The 19,320-nt window shown below is 37.2% G+C and overlaps 2 protein-coding genes and 1 long non-coding RNA gene across 4 annotated transcripts; 2 read left to right on the forward strand and 1 right to left on the reverse strand.

Annotated features, from left to right (window-relative positions):
- Positions 1-277: 277 nt before the first annotated feature.
- Positions 278-2,363, forward strand: LOC149616128 (uncharacterized). The gene is made up of 2 exons (XR_016376115.1): positions 278-590; positions 1,880-2,363. It is a non-coding gene; the product is annotated as an uncharacterized LOC149616128 (long non-coding RNA).
- Positions 2,124-12,286, reverse strand: LOC149616129 (uncharacterized). Its single transcript, XM_089857578.1, has 7 exons — positions 12,023-12,286; positions 11,789-11,869; positions 11,593-11,692; positions 6,912-6,979; positions 6,295-6,583; positions 5,166-5,384; positions 2,124-4,386 (listed from the first exon to the last, which is right to left on the reverse strand). Exons 1-7 carry the CDS (start codon positions 12,079-12,081, stop codon positions 2,500-2,502), a joined length of 2,703 nt encoding a protein of 900 aa, XP_089713704.1. The 5' UTR covers positions 12,082-12,286; the 3' UTR covers positions 2,124-2,499.
- Positions 12,287-13,281: 995 nt separating this feature from the next.
- LOC149616130 (uncharacterized) lies at positions 13,282-14,273 on the forward strand. 2 transcript variants are annotated; one of them, XM_089856687.1, is made up of 2 exons: positions 13,282-13,596; positions 13,936-14,273. In XM_089856687.1, exons 1-2 carry the CDS (start codon positions 13,506-13,508, stop codon positions 14,172-14,174), a joined length of 330 nt encoding a protein of 109 aa, XP_089712813.1. In that variant the 5' UTR covers positions 13,282-13,505; the 3' UTR covers positions 14,175-14,273. The 2 variants fall into 2 exon arrangements, 1 of the variants encoding a protein (XP_089712813.1); XR_016375903.1 differs by lacking the exon at positions 13,282-13,596 and adding an exon at positions 13,701-13,824.
- Positions 14,274-19,320: the final 5,047 nt, after the last annotated feature.

The raw sequence follows: 19,320 nt of genomic DNA on the forward strand, positions 1-19,320 counted from the left end.
AATATATTTATTGTAACGTTCAATGTTGGAATTTAGTAAACCCATTATATCCACATACCGGCACAGTCTTATGTGTGGATGTGCTGTAGGAGCATGAAGGAGATAGGTGAAATGGGCCATATGCGGCAATGAAAGGGGATTGCAAGTACTTCTGGTACTGCCGTGTAGCGCCATTTAAAAATAGAAGCTAGTTCTCATGAATAAGCTTCTATTACCTCTTCGAGTAACGATGACGTCACGGAGAGGTATTACACTGGACCTGTCTGTGTGTCTGTCACCGCGTTCGCAGTTGGCAAATCGTAGCAAACGTGTTCGCAGAAAGCATTTTTTGGCTTAAGGTAAATTAATGACGATTAAAATAATTAATATCAATTATATTTAATTATTTAAGAAAACCTCTTAATTGCGTTAATCTCGATTCGGAGAGGTTAATTTTGGTTTCCCAACTTGTTTTTAAGACACGGGGAGCATTGTCGATGTTTTCGTACCGCATGTCCCTACCATAAAGCCGAAGAAGCTGGGACGACTTCGATGCCGTACATAGGCTACATTATAGGTATGGAGATTTCTAATCACCTCTCTCCTTCAAGGTAGGAACCTATAGTATTCTACAGAGCCGGTAGACCGTTGTAGATAAGACCTGATGCCCGTTTGTATCGACATAGTCTATTCATGCAAGACAAAATCAAAGAAGTACTTTCGGTTATGATTTTTCTTGGGTTGAGATGACTATTTCTATGTCCGGCAAATTCAACAAAAAAAGACGAGGGCCCATAAAAAGAAATGCGGTTTCTCATCTAGAAGGGCCTACCGACTCTCTACAATACACCGTAATGAAGATGCGCGCTTGTAGCAAATATCCTTATTCTACGATTCTGGTCTAAACATTGCGGTTAAGATATTTATTTTAAAATGCAACAATCCATGGTTTTGTGAGACTTGTTTGCATAGACCTAAAAAAACCCACCCTTATTGTGTTAACTAGGGTCCAATTAATCTGTAGTCTGATATATATTCCGCAAAATGAGCTGTTGATACGATTAAATAATATTTCTATGAGAAATATTTAATTCACTTATAACGCACATTACCCGCTCTAAGATAAAGTTGTTCTTTAGAGAAGCACCAAAAGGGGCAGGAAGTAGTACTCATAGTAGTATTATAAAGTGCAACAAAAAACATGTATAGTCAAAATTTTCTACTGGAGCGGGGGCAAAATGGCTGCCTAATGTTAAAGTCCCATAGAGTTGAAAATTTGAGCGGGGGCCTTCGCCCCCGCTGCCCCCGTAGTTGGCACGCCCTTGTGTATAGTAACTACTACAGTTGTTTACTCAAAGCCTACGAGTAATAGAATCAATATCGAATCAACTGATAAAAGACTGACTTTCAACTATACTATCTTTGGAGTTGTCGGAGATTATGCAAAGTTTGTTATACTTCTTATCAGTACGGGGTAAAACGTGATTGGGTCACGTTGACAAGATACAAGGTAACTTAAAGTCAAGGTTCTGACAAGTGTATTGCAGTTAAGGTCTAGGACTCCAAGCACATCCCGTAAGTTAAATGGAGAATTTAAAAATTTATTATAGTTGGCATACTTAGGCGGATGCACTTATCAGATTTTATTTGAGGTTTGATCATGTGTTGACGATTAGTGGATTAGAGGTAGCCTTAAAAATGTTTCGTTAAAACTTTGTGCGCCGCATCATTTAACAAGGCGGCTCCAAAACTCGGAGCTTAGCGTAATCCTGACGTAATGGAGTAATAGTTTTTACGTACCTCTATCAAGGTCTCTCAAAATGTCGTGCGATGCAGTATGGAAAGTGCTGCCATGTCGAGGAATTTAACGAAAATAATTACCGTTTATTATATTTTTAAGTACACAGGTTTCAGCAGAAGAGTAAGACACTAATGAAACACAGGATTATGGGAAGACATCATTATGGTTCACAGGGGCACATAGACATCACTCTAGGCGTTAAGATTTCACCTTAAATATCTCCTCCAAGTACACAGCATTTCTGACATTGCCTATCAGCATCAGTACATCGCTTTCCGCAAGTACTCATAAACGGAGAAAGCAACCTTGTAAGCCCAGTATAATAAAAAGAAACAAAACATACTTATCTGAACAAGAGATATTATTTATTTAGTTCAAAGAATTTGAGAATGTTAGTAATTCATTCTATACAGCAGCTGCGCTTACAATATCATGAAAAAAAAATAGTAATTATTTATATTTTGCCTAATTGCAAAATATTCGAGAGAAAATTCTTAACCAAAACTGAAACAAAACAAAACATACAACAAAAAAAATAAATACGAAGTAAACATGAGAAAAAAAAAAACATAATTACAATTAATGTACCGGGTTGTTATAAAAATAAGTTGGAACACCGGATTTAATTTCATATTTTTAATTTGAATATTAACTTCTTCACTAATATTAGTTAATTTTTTTCTTTTAAACTTTATTCAATTTTACCAATAGTCCAATTATTATTCAGACTGATTAGTCACAACTGGTTTCATGACTGGTATTCCTGGTGGATGAAACTGAGCTTCGGGATGTCGAATCTTGGGTGAATTTGCATCTCGATTATATCCGGCAACATTACTTAGATTAGGCCTTGGTTTATCCATCATATTTTGACGAGACGACTGAGTATGTTGATATCCTCCTCCACCTCCTCCTTCGGCACCACCAGTTGGCCCTCGTGAATCTCCATTCCTGTAGCTCCTGGGTCCGTAATTGTTGTAGTTATTAGGAACTCTATTGTACGAATTGTAGTTTCCTCCTCCTACTCCTCCTGCTCCTGCTCCTCCACCTCCTGCACGATTATAGGAAGAATTGTACGAGTCTCTATCTTGATAATCGTAATTTCCTGGTCGACGGTAATTTCCCGATCTGCTTTGCCTTGGATATTGTTGCCGGCCTCCACCACCGCCACCACCACCACCACCACCACCACCTCCGCGATTACCGTTGTAACCATTATAACGATTTTGCTGGGGTGGTGATCTATAGTTGTTGTTGTTATTATTATTCCTGGGTGGTCCGCGCTCGTTATGTTTACCGCGTTGATTAGAAATAGTCCTATTTTCTTCGTGACTCTTTGCAAAATCGTTACCGGCAGCATCATCAGCATCTACGGTGGATGTTTTCTCACCACTGTTTTGATCACAGCCATTTTGAGTCGAGGGTGGTTGTTGTTTTTGTGGTGGTTCCTCTTCCTTAAATTCGCTAACAAACTCCTCGAAATCTTTATTCAGGGAATTCAGCATTCCACCACCGTCTTTAGATGAACTTTTAGCATTTTTGGATTTGTTCGATCCACGTCGAAAATTGCGACCTCCTCCCCGACCTCCACTGGATTTTCTGTTATTTCCTTCGTCATTTTGAGGTGGGCTACTATTTAACGTAGCAACTTCAACAACGTCAACTTCGGAGGCGGAATGATTGCTGTTTTTCGAGTTGTACCTGTTACGTCGATTGGGGGAACTTCTAGTCATTCTTTCCACCAATTTGGGCGACGCAACATCTTCGTTATTCTCTACGTAATCCTTTGTGTCTTTCTCGGTGTGATTTGAATTGACGGTGACGGATTCTTTACGACTTCGATAATCATCACGTTGTCGATTACGAGGGTTATTCCTGATGGGTCTCTGATCACGATTCGAACCCTTTTTATTGCCACTTGTCTTACCAGTGACATCATTTTGTTCATCCTTGTACGAATCTTGTTGTTGAGTTCCATTTAAATGCAGCATTTCTTGAGTATCAGTATCTCCGTTAAGATGAGTTTTCTTCGAAGGCTCGGAATCTTGTCTGGGTCGACGATTATCTCTATTCTGATTGGATCCCCTTTGAGGTCTACCCCCGTCGTAATAATCATTGTAATCTCGGTTGTTGGGATATCTGTTGTAATTACGACGATTGTTTCCGTACCAATTATTGTACTGGTTATAACCGCCGCTACCGCCACGTTGGGGTCGTCTGTAGTTATCATTGTAGTTATTATAACCTCCTCCTCCGCCTCCTCTATAACGTCCTCTATTGTTGTAATTGTTATTAGGACGTCTGTCTTGATGGTTGGTTGTCCTAAGTTTTTCCTTGCTTCTATTTGGGCTTTTCTTTACATTTACATCTTTGTCAGCGTTAACATCTTCCGTATCTTCAGGATGGTCTTTAGTTTCATTTTCGCCGCCACCGCCGCCGCCATCTTGGGAATCGTTTTTAACAGCAGACGATTGTTTCGTACGTAATTTTTCTTTTAAGTATTGGGAATTCTTTACTTGTGGTTTTCTCTTGGGGGAATTAGTGTTAACCGTTTCTTCGTCTTCCGATTGTGATTCAGTTGGAAGTGTTATTCTTGTGCTAGGGACCTGAATATTTCGATTAATTTTAATTTTAAGAGTTAAAGGGGAATGTAAGGTGTAGTATTAAAGTAATAGTCCAGGGGTCGGACGTTCGGCATTTTAGTGTACGGGATTTTGAGATTTCAAGATTTTGACAAAGATTTTAAGATTTTGGCCCCAGATTTTGAGATTCTGACTCTGATTTTAGAAATCTGGAAATCTAGTCCAAGATTTTTAAGATTTCGGGATTTTAAAGGAGATTTTCAGATTTCGAAGAAGATTTCGGGATTTTGTTCAGGATTTTCAGATTTTGAAGGAGATTTCAGGATTTTGTTCAGGATTTTCAGATTTTGAAGGAGATTTCGGGCTTTGGAACAAGATTTTCAGATTTTGAAGGAGATGTTCAGATTTCGAGGAGATTTTCGGATTTCGAGGAGATTTTCTGATTTTGATATTTTAGGATGAGATTTCGGGATTTTACGTTAAGATTTCGGGATTTCTAGATTTTAATGTGAGATTTCGGGATTTTAGGTGAAGATTTCGGGATTTTCAGATTTTTAAATAGGGATTTCGGGATTTTCAGATTTTAAGGTAGGGATTTTGGGATTTCTAGATTTTGACGTGAGGTTTTAAAATTTTCAGATTTTGACGTGAGATTTTAAGATTTTTAGATTTTGACGTGAGATTTCGGGATTTCGAGATTTTCGAGAGAGATTTTAAACAGATTTCAAACGAAGTGTACGGGATTTTGACAAACGTCCGACCCCTCGGTAATAGTATAATAAAAATAGGTTAAAAACACTAACAGTTGAAATTTCAATCATGAATTTCTTTCTCTCTTCTTCCAAGTCAATGATTCCACCTTTAGCCTTTTGATTTTCGTAAAGAGACGCCAATTTCTCTTGAATCTCTTTAATGTCTTCCGATATTTCAAAGGGTTCATCAGCGGCAGCCGCGGCTGATGGTGCGGGAAAATTTACGTCACACTCAAAGTTTATTGCCAAACGACATATGGGACATTCGGCCTGTAAAGTAAAAAATCAAAAAAACATTACATTTAACAGTTTTACCATAAATTCATAAGATATGTTCCATTTTTAAGTTTGTCACTGATTACTAAGAACTTGTCATGAACTGAGGTAGGTCATAGATCAACTGGTGAGGCGCTATCAAAGGCTTAGTACAGACTAAATAGGAAGATGGAAGTCCTGCAAAATTAACATAGTGTACGCATGGATAAAGAATGCGCGTGAGGAAATTTGTTTTCACTCTACAGGATCGGCATTGCAACTCCCTATCTCGAACGACAGCTTATTCTGTATATACTCTGTTACAACATCGGTTGTCAGCACGCGTAAAGCTAGGTCTCTATGTTACGTAGCCTTGCGCGTGCTGACAAGAGACGAAAAACTTCAGGATCTTCAGGATTTTAAATATCCGCGAGTATTTTAGCTCGAGTGCACGGACCTCTAGGCCTTAGTTTCAAATATGTTTGAAATTGCCTACAGCCTACTACGCGTATTTGAAACTAAGGCCTTGAGGTCCGTGCACTCGAGCTAAAAAAACTGGCGGATATTTTAAATCCTGAAGATCCTGAAGTTTTTTGTCTCTTGACAGCACGTACAAAGCTACGTTCCATAGAGACTTAGCTTTGCTCGTGCTGACAACCGATGTTGTAATAGAGTATATACAGAATAGGCTGTCGTTCGAGATAGGGAATTGCCTATCCTGTAGAGTGAAAACAAATTTCCTAACGCGAATTCTTTATCCATGGTGTAGGACTTCAATTCTCGCTTGTCGTTCTCGAACTAGTTATCTCGAGCTGTAAGTCTCTAGCATTACGAAGTATAGGTAGTGTCATGCTTATGGAACATATCTCATAAACTTATGGTTTTACAAATAGGCCCGAGTTCTAGCACCAGACAAACACCGCACCTGAAATTTCTGAGGATTCATTCCACTATGTTCAATTCCAAAGGGTGGATTTTCTTCGAATTGCTCCTTTGAGTAGTTGACAAATTTTGCGAGACAATGGGAATGAAAATAATGGTAACATTCGGTTTTGGTAAAGACGTCATCTTGCGAGAAGCCATTAAGACAAATGGCGCATTGACAGCTAGGCATGTTCCAGAACGTCAAATATTCCTTAGCTACGTCAATCAATTCGAATAACATTTGGTTTCCACGCATTTGCGAAGATTTTGCGCCAATATCCGTCATGATCCTAGAAATCGAAATTGTTCGAGCTTTTTTTAGAGCTCGGCATTTCCTATTCATTATCCACAAATTGGTGGATAAACGATTTTATACAAACAAAGTTGTGGATATAATACAATTTAACATGTAAGTTCTGTGGATAACTTTCGAGTATGGTTAAAGATAAAATTTACGCGGATAATGAACACAAAATGCCGAGTTCTAACTTTTTTTATGAACACTGATCCAAAAAATAAATAAATAACAGCCCAGAGAAAAATATCTCAAAAAGTAAATTTTGTAGTCCGCTATATCTTTTTAGTATAAAATAATCTAAATTATTGTAATTTGCATACCTGTTTAATCCTTCATCCGATAATCCACGTGGATTCTTTATAACTATGGTTGGTAGCTCATCTGGGTACTAAAACACAAAAATTACGGTTGCTCAGTGTACTATTTTAAATATTTTAAATATTTAGAGTTAAATTTAATTATATTTCTTAAAGAAAACATATTTCTTTTTTCATTGTTTAACTCGCTTGGAAGCCCGATTTTCAAATATCATTCTAACTTCAGATGTGAATCAATGTTAACATATACGCATGGATTAACTAACGCTAGGGATTGTTCACTAACTGGGTTTCCCATGTAATTCTATCGCCAACTACATGTTCCGAATTATTCCTTGATTCCCCTCTTCATTCCCCCAATTTATTGGACCAAAACGGATGTAGATATAGCGCCATCTCTCGGCAAAATAAATCGTTTTTGCGGATTTTAAAAATGGCGGCGCCCATTTTTAGGCGGGATTTTAATTTTGACGTCATAGGACACGTGATTATTTGGTCCAATTTTCTTATAACTTCCGGTTAGGGATAGTAGCTGCTGCTAGGAGGTGTTTGTTCCATGCATGTTTAATATTTTAGGGGGAACTAAAAATCCCTAGCGTTAGTTAATCCATGATATAGGGCTCTTAGTTTTTCTAAAAATTATTCCTCTTTAGTTTTGTTTTCCGCCCGCTAATTAAAAACGAGGTGTTAATCACTTCGCGTAATCACGGAAGGTACCTCAGCGATTACGTGTAAAAGGATTACATATAACCCCTAACTAGTTTTTAAAACGTCTGAGAGAGATAACTCCCGAGTCCTCCAATAAAAATCGGAGGTACTTTTCCGCTTTTAAGTTGATGGACATTCTGGCAAGCATAGACCATTTCGGAAATTATATACAGAGAATCCAACACACAGAGGGAAGGTGCTATTGGGGTATTCTCCCTCAATAGGGAGCTAACAACTGGCTAGGGGGAAGAAATACTCTGACGTCACGCAGCCCCTCTCTGGTTGGCATTTTTGCGCGTAGAATACTGTTTCAGGGTCAGAACTGTTAGCTCCCTACACTCAATACCCGAATTTCACTACACGCGGTGTTAGACTAGCCAACTAGCACTGCTCCTAGCCGTGCTTCTTGGCGACAGGGAGAATGGCAACCTCGCCCTTGTGTATTGGTTTCTCAGTATGTAATTTCCGAAATGTTCTATTATCTCAACGCCCGGTAGTTTTCCCTTTTTTACCAAAAGACATATATCTCGTGGGGAGGGAAGGGGAAGAGTGCAGGTGGGTGAACTGTCCTGAGAATGGGGGTCAGGGGGTTTCCCAAAACCTGGGATTTTCCCGATTCAGTCACCTGGACACAGATTTTGACAAAATATTTTCTCCTCTCGAATTCCGCGCCCACTCTCTTTATTCCTTCATCCCCCTATGCGAATCTGAAAATCCACCTGAAGTGACTATAGACTATTCCATAAATTCCCGAAGGGAGGGTAACACACAGGGGCGGGGCCGCCATTTTGTTATTTCACTCGCGCCAAGAAGCACCGCTAGAGGCAGTGCGAGTTGGTTACTGGTTAGTCTCCCTCCGCGTGTAGTGAAATAACCTAACCGCCCCTGTGTACTGGCTTCTCTGAAGTAATTTATGGAATGGTCTATGCCTTATATTATTGAAGCTCTATTCAATAGAATCCCTACTATTTCCTATCATAATAGACCAATTCGAATATGACATGCAGAGAAACAAACTTCCAGGAGCAAGCCGCCATTCTGAATAATTTCCCTCACGCCAGGAGACATCACTAGAGGCATGACGACCGGGTTTGCTAGCCTCTAACACGCAGTGAACTTGGGCTGCCCTCTAGTGGTGTCTCCTGGCGTGAGGGAAATTATTCAGAATGGCGGCTTGCTCCTGGAAGTTTGTTTCTCTGCATGTAATATTCAAATTGGTCTATTACAAAGGGAAGAAGTATGGCTTAACACAATTTTAAAACACTTCCCTGAATCTCTCTTAATACCAGAGTTCTTACACTCCAAAGTGGGGAGAAATAACTGAATAGATCAATAAGAATATTACATGCAGAGGAACAAACTTCTAGGGGCACACCTCCTTCAGGGTTCATACAACTTTTGGAAAATCAATTTCCCCGAGTTTTCCAGTTTTTTCTACCCAATATATGGAGTAATAACAAAGGGAGTCGTTTTTATAGTTGAAAAAACAACTTCAGGGCAAACTTACTCAAAACTCACAAATTTCCCTGAGTTTTCCCTGAATTTTAGTGAAAATTCTATATTTCCCTGAGTTTTCCCTGAATTTTAGTGAAAATTCTATATTTCCCTGAGTCTTCCCTGAATTTTAGTGAAAATTCTATATTTCCCTGAGTCTTCCCTGAATTTTAGTGAAAATTCCATATTTCCCTGAGTCTTCCCTGAATTTTAGTGAAAATTCTATATTTCCCTGAGTCTTCCCTGAATTTTAGTGAAAATTCTATATTTCCCTGAGTCTTCCCTGAATTTTAGTGAAAATTCTATATTTCCCTGAGTTTTCCCTGAATTTTAGTGAAAATTCTATATTTCCCTGAGTTTTCCCTGAATTTTAGTGAAAATTCTATATTTCCCTGAGTTTTCCCTGAATTTTACTGAAAACTCTAAATTTCCCTGAGTTTTCCCTGAATTTTACTGAAAACTCTAAATTTCCCTGAGTTTTCCCTGAATTTTACTGAAAACTCTAAATTTCCCTGAGTTTTCCCTGAATTTTACCTAAAATTCTATATTTCCCTGAGTTTTCCCTGAATTTTACTGAAAACTCTAAATTTCCCTGAGTTTTCCCTGAATTTTACCTAAAATTCTATATTTCCCTGAGTTTTCCCTGAATTTTACTGAAAACTCTAAATTTCCCTGAGTTTTCCCTGAATTTTACTGAAAACTCTAAATTTCCCTGAGTTTTCCCTGAATTTTACTGAAAACTCTAAATTTCCCTGAGTTTTCGCTGAATTTTACCTAAAATTCTATATTTCCCTGAGTTTTCCCTGAATTTTACCTAAAATTCTATATTTCCCTGAGTTTTCCCTGAATTTTACCTAAAATTCTATATTTCCCTGAGTTTTTTGTCAACCATTTATTTCCCTGAGCTTTTCAGGTTTTGCCTGTTTACCAGGTTTGTATGAACCCTGTCCATGCTGTATAATTTCCCTGACGCCGAGATAGCACTAGTGGCAGCTCACTGCATGCGAGAGACTAGACTAGCCAACTGGGCCTGCTTCTAGGGGTGTCTCATTGTGTCACGGGTGTGAGGGAAATTAACCAGTATGGAGCCTTTCCCCTGGAACTTTGCTTCCCTGCATACAATATTCAGACTACTTTTCAAACCAGTTTAAATATTTTCAGAGCTTTGTTTAAAATAACTTAGTTTCCACGAAAGGGTTTTTTTTTTTTTTTCTCATTTCCCCAGTGTTGCCAGTGAGTCAAGAAATTCCACAAAAAAGGCTAGCAGTTTAGTTTCACTAAGTACTTGAGCTGACAACACTGCACTGTACTTTAAAGCAACTGTCTTTTCCTGTGGGCTTGGCACCCCTAACATTCTGGCTAAACTTCTTCAACACACAAATTTAACCTTGCCAAAGGCAGGAGCCAATCAGAACTCTTCCATGAGGGAGGAGCTAAAACTAGCCTTTGCTAAGCTCCACCCCTTGATTATGGGAGCACCTAGTGGCATTTGTTTAAACTAAACTACTGCCAAGACAAGACAAGACTAACTTAAAGCTGAGAAAGGGTGGAGGCATTTTTCTATAGGGAGTGGGCAAAGGGGTGAAAATCTCCCCTAATAAGAGTCATACCCTCACTTAGCCAATCAGGAGCCTTCCCCCACTAGCCTTTCACTTTGTAAAGTTTGCCCAGGGTTCATACAACTTTTGGAAAACAAATTTCCCTGAGATTTCCAGGTTTTTTTCCCCATATAATTTCCTGAATTTTCCAGGTTTTTCCTGAATATGGAGTATCCTATGGAGCAAATGTTAACGAAGGAGGGGGGGGGCAAATATGACTATTACATAATCAAAGGGCATCCCCTTATCTCAAATATAACCAGAGTTATGAGCCCCCAAAGTAAAGTGTAATGTTAATCCTATGGAGGGTATGTTCACGAACATTTTCCTCAATTACTCGGCCCCTGTTTGTCGTAGCCCTACGTTTTTAATAGGGTTGGATGGGGGACAAATAGGACTATAACATACTCAAAGGACATCCCCGTATCTCTACTAGAACCAGAGTTATGAGCCTCCAAAGTTGGGTGTAATGTTAATCCTATGGAGGGGGTGTTTATGAACATTTTGCTTAATTAATCGGCCCCTGTTTGATGCAAATTTCCCTGAATTTTACTAAAAATTATAAATTTCCCTGAGGTTTTTGTCAACTATTTATTTCCCTGATTTTTCCAAGTTTTCCCTGTTTTCCAGGTTTGTATGAACCCTGTTTGCCGCCATTTTGGTGGAAAGGGGAGGAGCCATTTTAAGCCACACCTCACTGGCAGCTCCCTATAGCCCCTTTAGTTGTAATGGTAAGAAATAGAAAATTTCAATTCCTGAATCATTTATAAGATTCTTTGGAATACCAGAAATTTGGCCAATATTGAATGTTTCTCTCTCATTCATAAATATAACCATACCCAGCAAACATAAGAAATAAATTAATAAAAATATCTGTAACTTACATTTTCAGGTACACTTATGTGCAATGTGAGGCATACATAACAAGCCTCTTTGTTGTCAGCAGTAGCTGGTTCCAAATTTAAAGTCAGCACATGACCTGAACTGTGAATTAAATAAATTAAAATTAATGCATGCATATCCCTTATATAAATATAATACAACTGAATAACATTTATTAATAATCTACATCTACAATACCTTTCAGTTTGAATAACTTCCAGCTCATTAATGAAAATAGCTTTCAATGCTTCAATTTCCATATCAATAACTGTGGGCGGTCTAGAAAAGTAAACGAAAAATTGCGCAATTTTAATGCCAAAATCGCCTGTAAAAATTTTGCCAAGGCTCGCTTAAAAGCCGTCACAAAATCGGGACACACAAAGGTAAAAATTTATTCACGAAAAAAAAAAACTAAAAAGGGCTAAGGCTTACACTTCAGTAACTTCATCGTTAATGACAGCCGCTTCAGTAACATTAGTTTCGTCCTCCATTTTAACGTATTGTTTCTTTAATTATTAATCCACGAGTTTTAAATGCAATTCATTAGCGCGATTAAGCCGTAAAAAGCTTCAAAACTACGAAATATTTAATTCCTAATCAAAATTTTACTATGGAAAACGACAGTCTAACCAGCAATTGTAATCTCTTTCGGCATGGATGGAATTAGGGACTGCAATATCTCACACAAACACCGGCCTGCCGATCTTTCCAAAACCGCATCGTTCGGTTTCGGGGCTTAGGACTACGTTCAGTTCAGTTCAGTTTCTTTAGTTTATAAGAATTGATTGTGGAGGTACTTAATAAGTTAATCTCGATTACTTATTTCCAATTATGGCGATATTTTTAAAGCAGAGTCTCTGCTTAAATATATAGTTTATGTATTTAATTATTTAATTAAATTCTAAGTTTTATTAAAAGTCCGCTACTTCATGGAGAAATATATTTATTTTATTTAAAGTTTAAAATCAGGAGCTTTCGAGTCGTGACTCTTCCTCAGCTGGTCATAATACTTATTTAATTATGTTTGTATTTAGCCATATTCAATTGAAATGAATAATTTCAAAGCGGTAAATTCAAATCATTAAAAGCCACGTTTTGGAAACTCATGAACAGCGTGGGAAATAAGGCGGTGGCACAGGGCAAATGACCAGTTTAAAAATTGCCTGGACCAGTTTAAAAATTAAATCGGAGGGGGGTCAGTGGTCCACAGGACCACTAAGAAAATTCAAGGGTTTCCAGAGTCCAGACATTAGCTAATATATTTTAATTATCCACTTCTTCAATTTAGCAGACGACTCGCCCTGGTCAGTGGTCATGGACCAGTTTATTTATTCCAGGCCAGAGGGGTCGCTGGCCCAATGTCCAGTTTAAAAAAATTCCTTATTTCCCACCCTGGTCATGAACCATGATAGCAAATCATAGCATGCCCCTTGCGGTTTATGACGGCTCATACTTTAAATAAAACCTGGTCATTTCAGATTTTATTAATATAAACATAAGTTCATAAGATATGTTCCATAAGTCTTTCTGAGAGCTTGTCATCAAATGACGTAGGCGAAACGTCACATATTCTGGTAAAGCGACGCCTGGTGAGGCGCTGACAACGGCTTAGTACAGATTAAATAGGAAGATGGACTGCAAAACCGATTGTAGTCAATTTTCGCGTCGTTCTCGAACTAGCTCCCATTAAGCCATACTTATGGAACATACCTTATAAACTTACGATACAATGAATTGTATAAATTATTATTATTCCAAATATTCATTGGATTGTTAAGTAAATTATTACATACACATAAACTAGCTTTTATATTTAATAGAATTTGCGGCTAATTTAATAAAAACTTTTAATTCACTAACACGTCGACAAACAACGCTCTTTAGAAAGAGAGTTGTCTTGAATAAAGCCTATAATATGATGGCGAATGCTTTTTTGTCTGTCATGTTTTTATTTGTGGTTTATTTGTCAATACTTGTTGTTCAATGTCACGGCGCTAATTCAATTGGTAAGAAAATTAATTTATTTCTATGCTCTATGCACGTTTAGTCCGGTTTAGTCTTTCGTAAGTTCATAAGATATGTTCCATAAGTTTATCACTCGTGATACGTCATAGATTCTTGTAAATGGAAGCCTGGTGAGGCGCTGTTAAAAGCTTAGTGGAGACTAAATAGGAAAATGGACTGCAAAACCGAGTATAGTCAATTCTAGCTTGTCGTTCTCGAACAAGCTCTCAGTAAGTCTCTAGCATTACGAAGTAAAGGTAGTGTCATACTTATGGAAAATATCTTATGATATCACAAATAAACATCAACATAGAGCTAAATACATATTTTTAATTTCAAAGAATCGACAGTCAACGGTATTAAACACCGTATTACATCTGCAGTGCATTCCGTCAGTGAATTTTTATCTAAGTCTGTCGCAGTCATCAAATTAACAAAACAGATCTTAGAACTTATGTTCGATAAACCAGCGGTTATTCAAGCGGCTCTTGATTTCATTGTAAATGGTGACTTGCCTTTTAAAGTGCCAGGCTTACCAAACAATGTGAATCCATTTAAAAATCTTCCAAAGTTCTTCTAAGTTGTTAATTTATTAATCTTTGTTATGTATTCGCCATAAATTTATTTAACGTTTCGTGAAGATATGATTTCATGTTCCATAATATAAGTAATAAATATGTTATGAATTAAAAATGCAGCTGTGAAATGTAAACTTTGTATCACTGTTTTGATCCAAGTTAAGTTTGCTTAGGTATAGATTTAATTTTAGAAGTAGGAATGGAGAACAGAGTAATGTTGGCGCTCGTCAAAGTCCCAGACCCCCTTCCACGGGACGGAGGGGTATGAAAGAAGAGGCGGGTCATAGCGACAGAGGTAAAAGGAATTAAGTATTTTTGGCCGTCCTCGTCAGCAAGCTACGTCATCGAAAAGTAGATCAAGTGAGCCAATAAGATTATTTGAAATTTTCGTTACTTGTTGGAGGGAGGGGCTCTATAGTGGGCTATGAGTCGGACTGAAGTAAATACTAACCGTTTTCCATTCCTACTTCTAAAATTAAATCTATCCCTGGTTCAATCCAGGATCGCTGGCCTGATACAAGGTAAGTTTGCTTCATGGTGAAAGTTACTTAGAAAAGTAATCGTCGTAGGCTTATACTTCATTCAGAACCCCGTTTAATCTATTGCAAACAAAGACCATATAAACAGCAACAGCTTAGTCCAAAAGGTTTCAAAAGTATTGGGGGTAGGGGAATGTGTCATTAGACTCTGTTGATGCTAGTTGTAGATCTGTTTGACCCTCTCTCCTTTTTCCAACACGCTGAATACCGAACTCTATGAGGAAGATCACCGTTTGTCACAAGGCCCGAACAGACATAAGTAAATTTCGGCTTCTTAATAACGAGCTGCTGGCTAATCTTCTACCCACCAATTTTACCGTTACCAAAGGCAGGAACCAACCAGATTCATCCACGAGGGCGGATCTAAAACTAGCCTTCTCTAATTAAGCTCAACGTTCCAGTCAACTCCGCCCCTCAACTATGGCAGCATCTAGTGGCATTTGTTTAAACTAAATCACAATCGAACGCTTCTCTATTGTTTATACTCCCTTTAAAGAAATGACATTACACATACTACTAATTTAAAAGAATCAATTATTATTAATTTAAACACGATTGTCAAGTAAATTATTACCTACACATTAATTAATCCTTATATTCAACGCGATTTGCGATTAAATTTATAAAACCTTTCAATTTCTACACGGCAAGGCACGCATCGTTGAATTGAAATTGAGTTGCCTCGAATAAAACTTAACAAAAAGGATGGCGAGTGTATTTTCATCTATGCTTCTATCAGTTGGATGTTTGTTAATACTTCTAATTAAATGTCACGATGCTAAGTCAATTGGTATGACCGTTTACCCTTTCTTGTGCAATTAAAAATTAGCATAGACCTAAATATGAACTTTAATTCCATAGAATCAACTGCAACAGACATTAAAAATGGTATTGTATCTGGAATTCAGTCTGCCAGTGACGTGGCATCTAAGATTTCCAAGACTATCAAATTCATTACAACATTCCTGAATCTTCTGTTTAATCAACCGGCAGCTTTCAAAACTGCTTTTAATTTCCTTCTAAATGGTGGCTTGCCTTTCAAAATGCCTAGTATACAGAACGTAATGGATCCACTTAAAAATCTCATACCTAAGTTTTTTTAAATTAATTTATTTAACAATGTGTGAAGGTACGTTTTCATGTTGTATCATAAATGATATGAATATGTTTCGAATAAAAAATATGTTAAAATTAAGGTGTAAATTCACAATTTGTGAACAGGTGCCAATTACTTAGAACACTAACTACGTAGGCTTAAACTTTATCTGGAACACCCACTGCAACCAAAGACCAATCAAATTATCCATGAAATCTCAAACCAATCTAAATTTTAAAATCACGCGGAGGTATTTTATGGATGTTTCACTATGCAAGCATGCATTGCTTGATTTCAATTTTATTTTGACATAGCCTTTAAAAGAAATTGTGAAAATTGGTCAATACGTAAGAGCAGAAGTACTGAGCTAACAAAATTCTTCACTCGGCGAAAGTGAATATTCTTGATAACACACCAACGGTTGGCCCTCTAGTGCCGGTTTCAGAATTTCCCCTCCAAAACGTGAGACGCTCGCGGCGGTAGACGGCCGAACTAGATTCAAGCTCAGATTAATAACCCCTGGATATGAAAGGCAAGCAAAACCGGGCGTTTTCAAATAGTATCGCCATGTGGCGCCCTCAGACGGCAAAACGTAGCACTTTGTCACCCCATGCAGATGACGCAGTTTGAATTGTACGGTTGTACCGGCAAGGCCTAGTAAACGTAAACGGTTTTTTCTGTCTTCGAAGACCGTTATTGCTTTTCTGTCATTTGATTTATCAAATTTATAGTTTAATCTAATTTTTACATAACTAAAAAACCAAAAACCTACCTAATTTAGTGACCAAAACCTCCGGACCAGGTACCGGGATGAGAAGAGAAAAAGAAACGGGAACAGCGGATAAAAAGTAGCCGAGACTTAAAAAAGCATGGAGTAGCAAACGCGGTCACGCGCTTACTGAGTCTGTTTGGGGTAACTTTTTTCCAAGTTTTGACTATAGGGGCGCTAGAGATGCCGATGCCCTATTCCAGTATGCCTCCCTATTTCCTTTCATATCCAGGTGGTTATTAATCCGAGATTCAAGCACCCGCGTCCGTGTTCCGCTGCTTTAGGTTTAGGGGAAGGGGTAGGAAATTTTTTGGAACTCGACCAATTTTTTCTCTCTAGTGTAGGTGCGATGGAAGCGGCATACAATCCTCAAATTTGTTCACTAGTGCCAGAATCTACTACCAATGCTAGAGCTTTTTACTTCTAGTCTCATCTTACTTCTGGTAAGGGTTACAACGTCCTTTCTGTACAACATTACCAATGACAAAAGAACGTGCTAGATGGAATACGAATCAACTAACTTCTATGGAATAAATGTTTCGGATTCCATCTGTTGCCTCGCTGTTAATATTTTTGAACTTACCCAGAATTTACCATTTATCTATATAACATCAAGAGCCTTTAACATGGATATCAAATTTCACATTCACATCACCTACGCTTCACAAATGCTATGGGGCCATGAATATATTAAAATCCATCTACGGTGTTGGTAATTAGCTTTTCTATTTGTTTAATACTCCCTTTAAAAATATGGCATTTCAGATTTTAATTTAAAAATTTATTAACTATTATTATTATGGAAAATATCCACAATTAAAGACGTATTGTTAGGTAAATTATTACAAAAACATAAATTACTTCTTATATTCAACGCGAGATTCGATTAAACTTAAAACCTTTCACAAAACGTTATATTGAAAAAGAGTTGTGAATATGATGGCAAGCGTACTATCGTCAATACTTTTATCAGTTGGGTGTTTGTTAATACTTGCAGTTGAATATCATGACGCTAAGTCAATTGGTATGATAAGTTATCCTTTCTTGTACTATTCAAAATTAACATAGACCTAAATATGTATTTTAATTCCATAGTATCAACTGCAACAGACATTAAAAATGGTATATCATCTGGAATTCAGTCTGCAAGTGACGTGGCATCTAAGTTTTTCCATGTTATGAAAATAGTAGCACTAATCTTCAATCTTTTGTTCAATCAACCGGCAGCTACTATTGGTTTACTTCTAAATGGTGGCTTGCCTTTCAAATTGCCAAGTATAATGGACGTAATGAGTCCACTTACAAATCTCATAAAATTACCTAAGCTTTTTTAAAATATTAATTTATTTAACAATGTGTGACGGTAAATTTTAAATGATATGAATATGTTATGAATAAAAAAGGTGTTAAAATAAAGGTGTAAATTTCATTTTATTTATTTTTTAATTCATGGACTGTCTGGCTGTTCGGCACCACTGACCAGGTGCCAATTACTTAGAATACTAACTACGTAGGCTTAAACCAGAAGTTTATACTTTTGCTTAAACTTAATCTAAAACCGAATTGCAACCAAACAATATAATCCTTTAAGTCTATTAGATCTTTGGCAAATAAGAGGAAATCGTTGAAACGGTTCTGAAATCGCGGATAATCATTTTAAGGGGAGGTTGAAAAGGAAAATCATCGATTTTTCTACTCATAAGATCAAGCAAAATACCACCGAATGATTTTAAAATTTAAATTAGATTCACATTTAATGGATTATTTGGAATTTGCACCTCCGACCAACCGCGTAACGTATTGCCTTCTTGTAAGCAAAATTTAAATAGCACGCTCCTATTTCGCGCCATTCTTTATCAAATCTCGCGCTAAATTTCATTCGACATAGAGCCTGCCACGGGAAATTGTTAACAAGAAGGCAAGGCGTTACGTGATTGGTCGGAGGTGCAAATTTCAAATTATTTATGAAATCTCAAACTAATTGGAATTTTAAACTCTGGATGTTTCACTGAGCAGATTGAATCAATAAAAAATCACTTTAAAGGGGTTTGTGAAAATTAGTCCATACGTTGCAATACAATAATACCAATAACAAAAGAATGTACTAGATGCAACACGAATCCACTAACTTCTGTCGAATAAATATTTAATCTAATAATTACTTCACCATTTATCTATGTAACATCAAGAGCCTTTAACATAGATGGAAAATTCCACATTCACATCACCTACGTTTCACAAATGCTATGGGGCCATGAATATATTAAAAACCATATATGGTGTTGGTAATTAGCTTTTCTGTTTATTTAATACTCCCTTTAAAAAAATTGACATTTCAGACTTTAATTTAAAAATTTATTAACTATTATTATTATGGAAAATATCCACAATTCAAGACGTATTGTTAGGTAAATTATTACGTAAACATAAATTACTTCTTATATTCAACGCGAGTTTCCATTAAATTTACAAAACCTTTCACAAAACGCTATATAGAAAAAGAGTTGTGAATAAAACCTATATGATGGCAAGCGTACTTTCGTCAATACTTTTATCAGTTGGGTGTTTGTTAATACTTGCAGTTAAATGTCACGGAGACGCGTCACTTGGTAAGAAAACCTACATCTTTGATTGTTCGACGCTCTTTTAGTCTTTCCTGCTAAGCTAGTAATATAATAAATAATATAAGCCAATAAGGACCTAATTATATATTTTAATTTCAAAGAAACGTCCATCGACAATAT

Source organism: Phalangium opilio, unplaced genomic scaffold (genome assembly GCF_054372755.1).
Source record: "Phalangium opilio isolate 3A_F unplaced genomic scaffold, DU_Popi_V2 ptg000217l_1, whole genome shotgun sequence".
NCBI classification, from domain to species: domain Eukaryota; kingdom Metazoa; phylum Arthropoda; class Arachnida; order Opiliones; family Phalangiidae; genus Phalangium; species Phalangium opilio.

Coding starts and splice junctions, on each gene's coding strand:
- LOC149616129 (XM_089857578.1), bottom strand. CDS start 12,081: ATGGAGGACGAAACTAATGTTACTGAAGCGGCTGTCATTAACGATGAA. Junction 11,870..12,022: donor AACGATGAAGTTACTGAAGT/GTAAGCCTTAGC, acceptor TTACTTTTCTAG/ACCGCCCACAGTTATTGATA. Junction 11,693..11,788: donor GAAGTTATTCAAACTGAAAG/GTATTGTAGATG, acceptor TTTAATTCACAG/TTCAGGTCATGTGCTGACTT.
- LOC149616130 (XM_089856687.1), top strand. CDS start 13,506: ATGATGGCGAATGCTTTTTTGTCTGTCATGTTTTTATTTGTGGTTTAT. Junction 13,597..13,935: donor TCACGGCGCTAATTCAATTG/GTAAGAAAATTA, acceptor TTAATTTCAAAG/AATCGACAGTCAACGGTATT.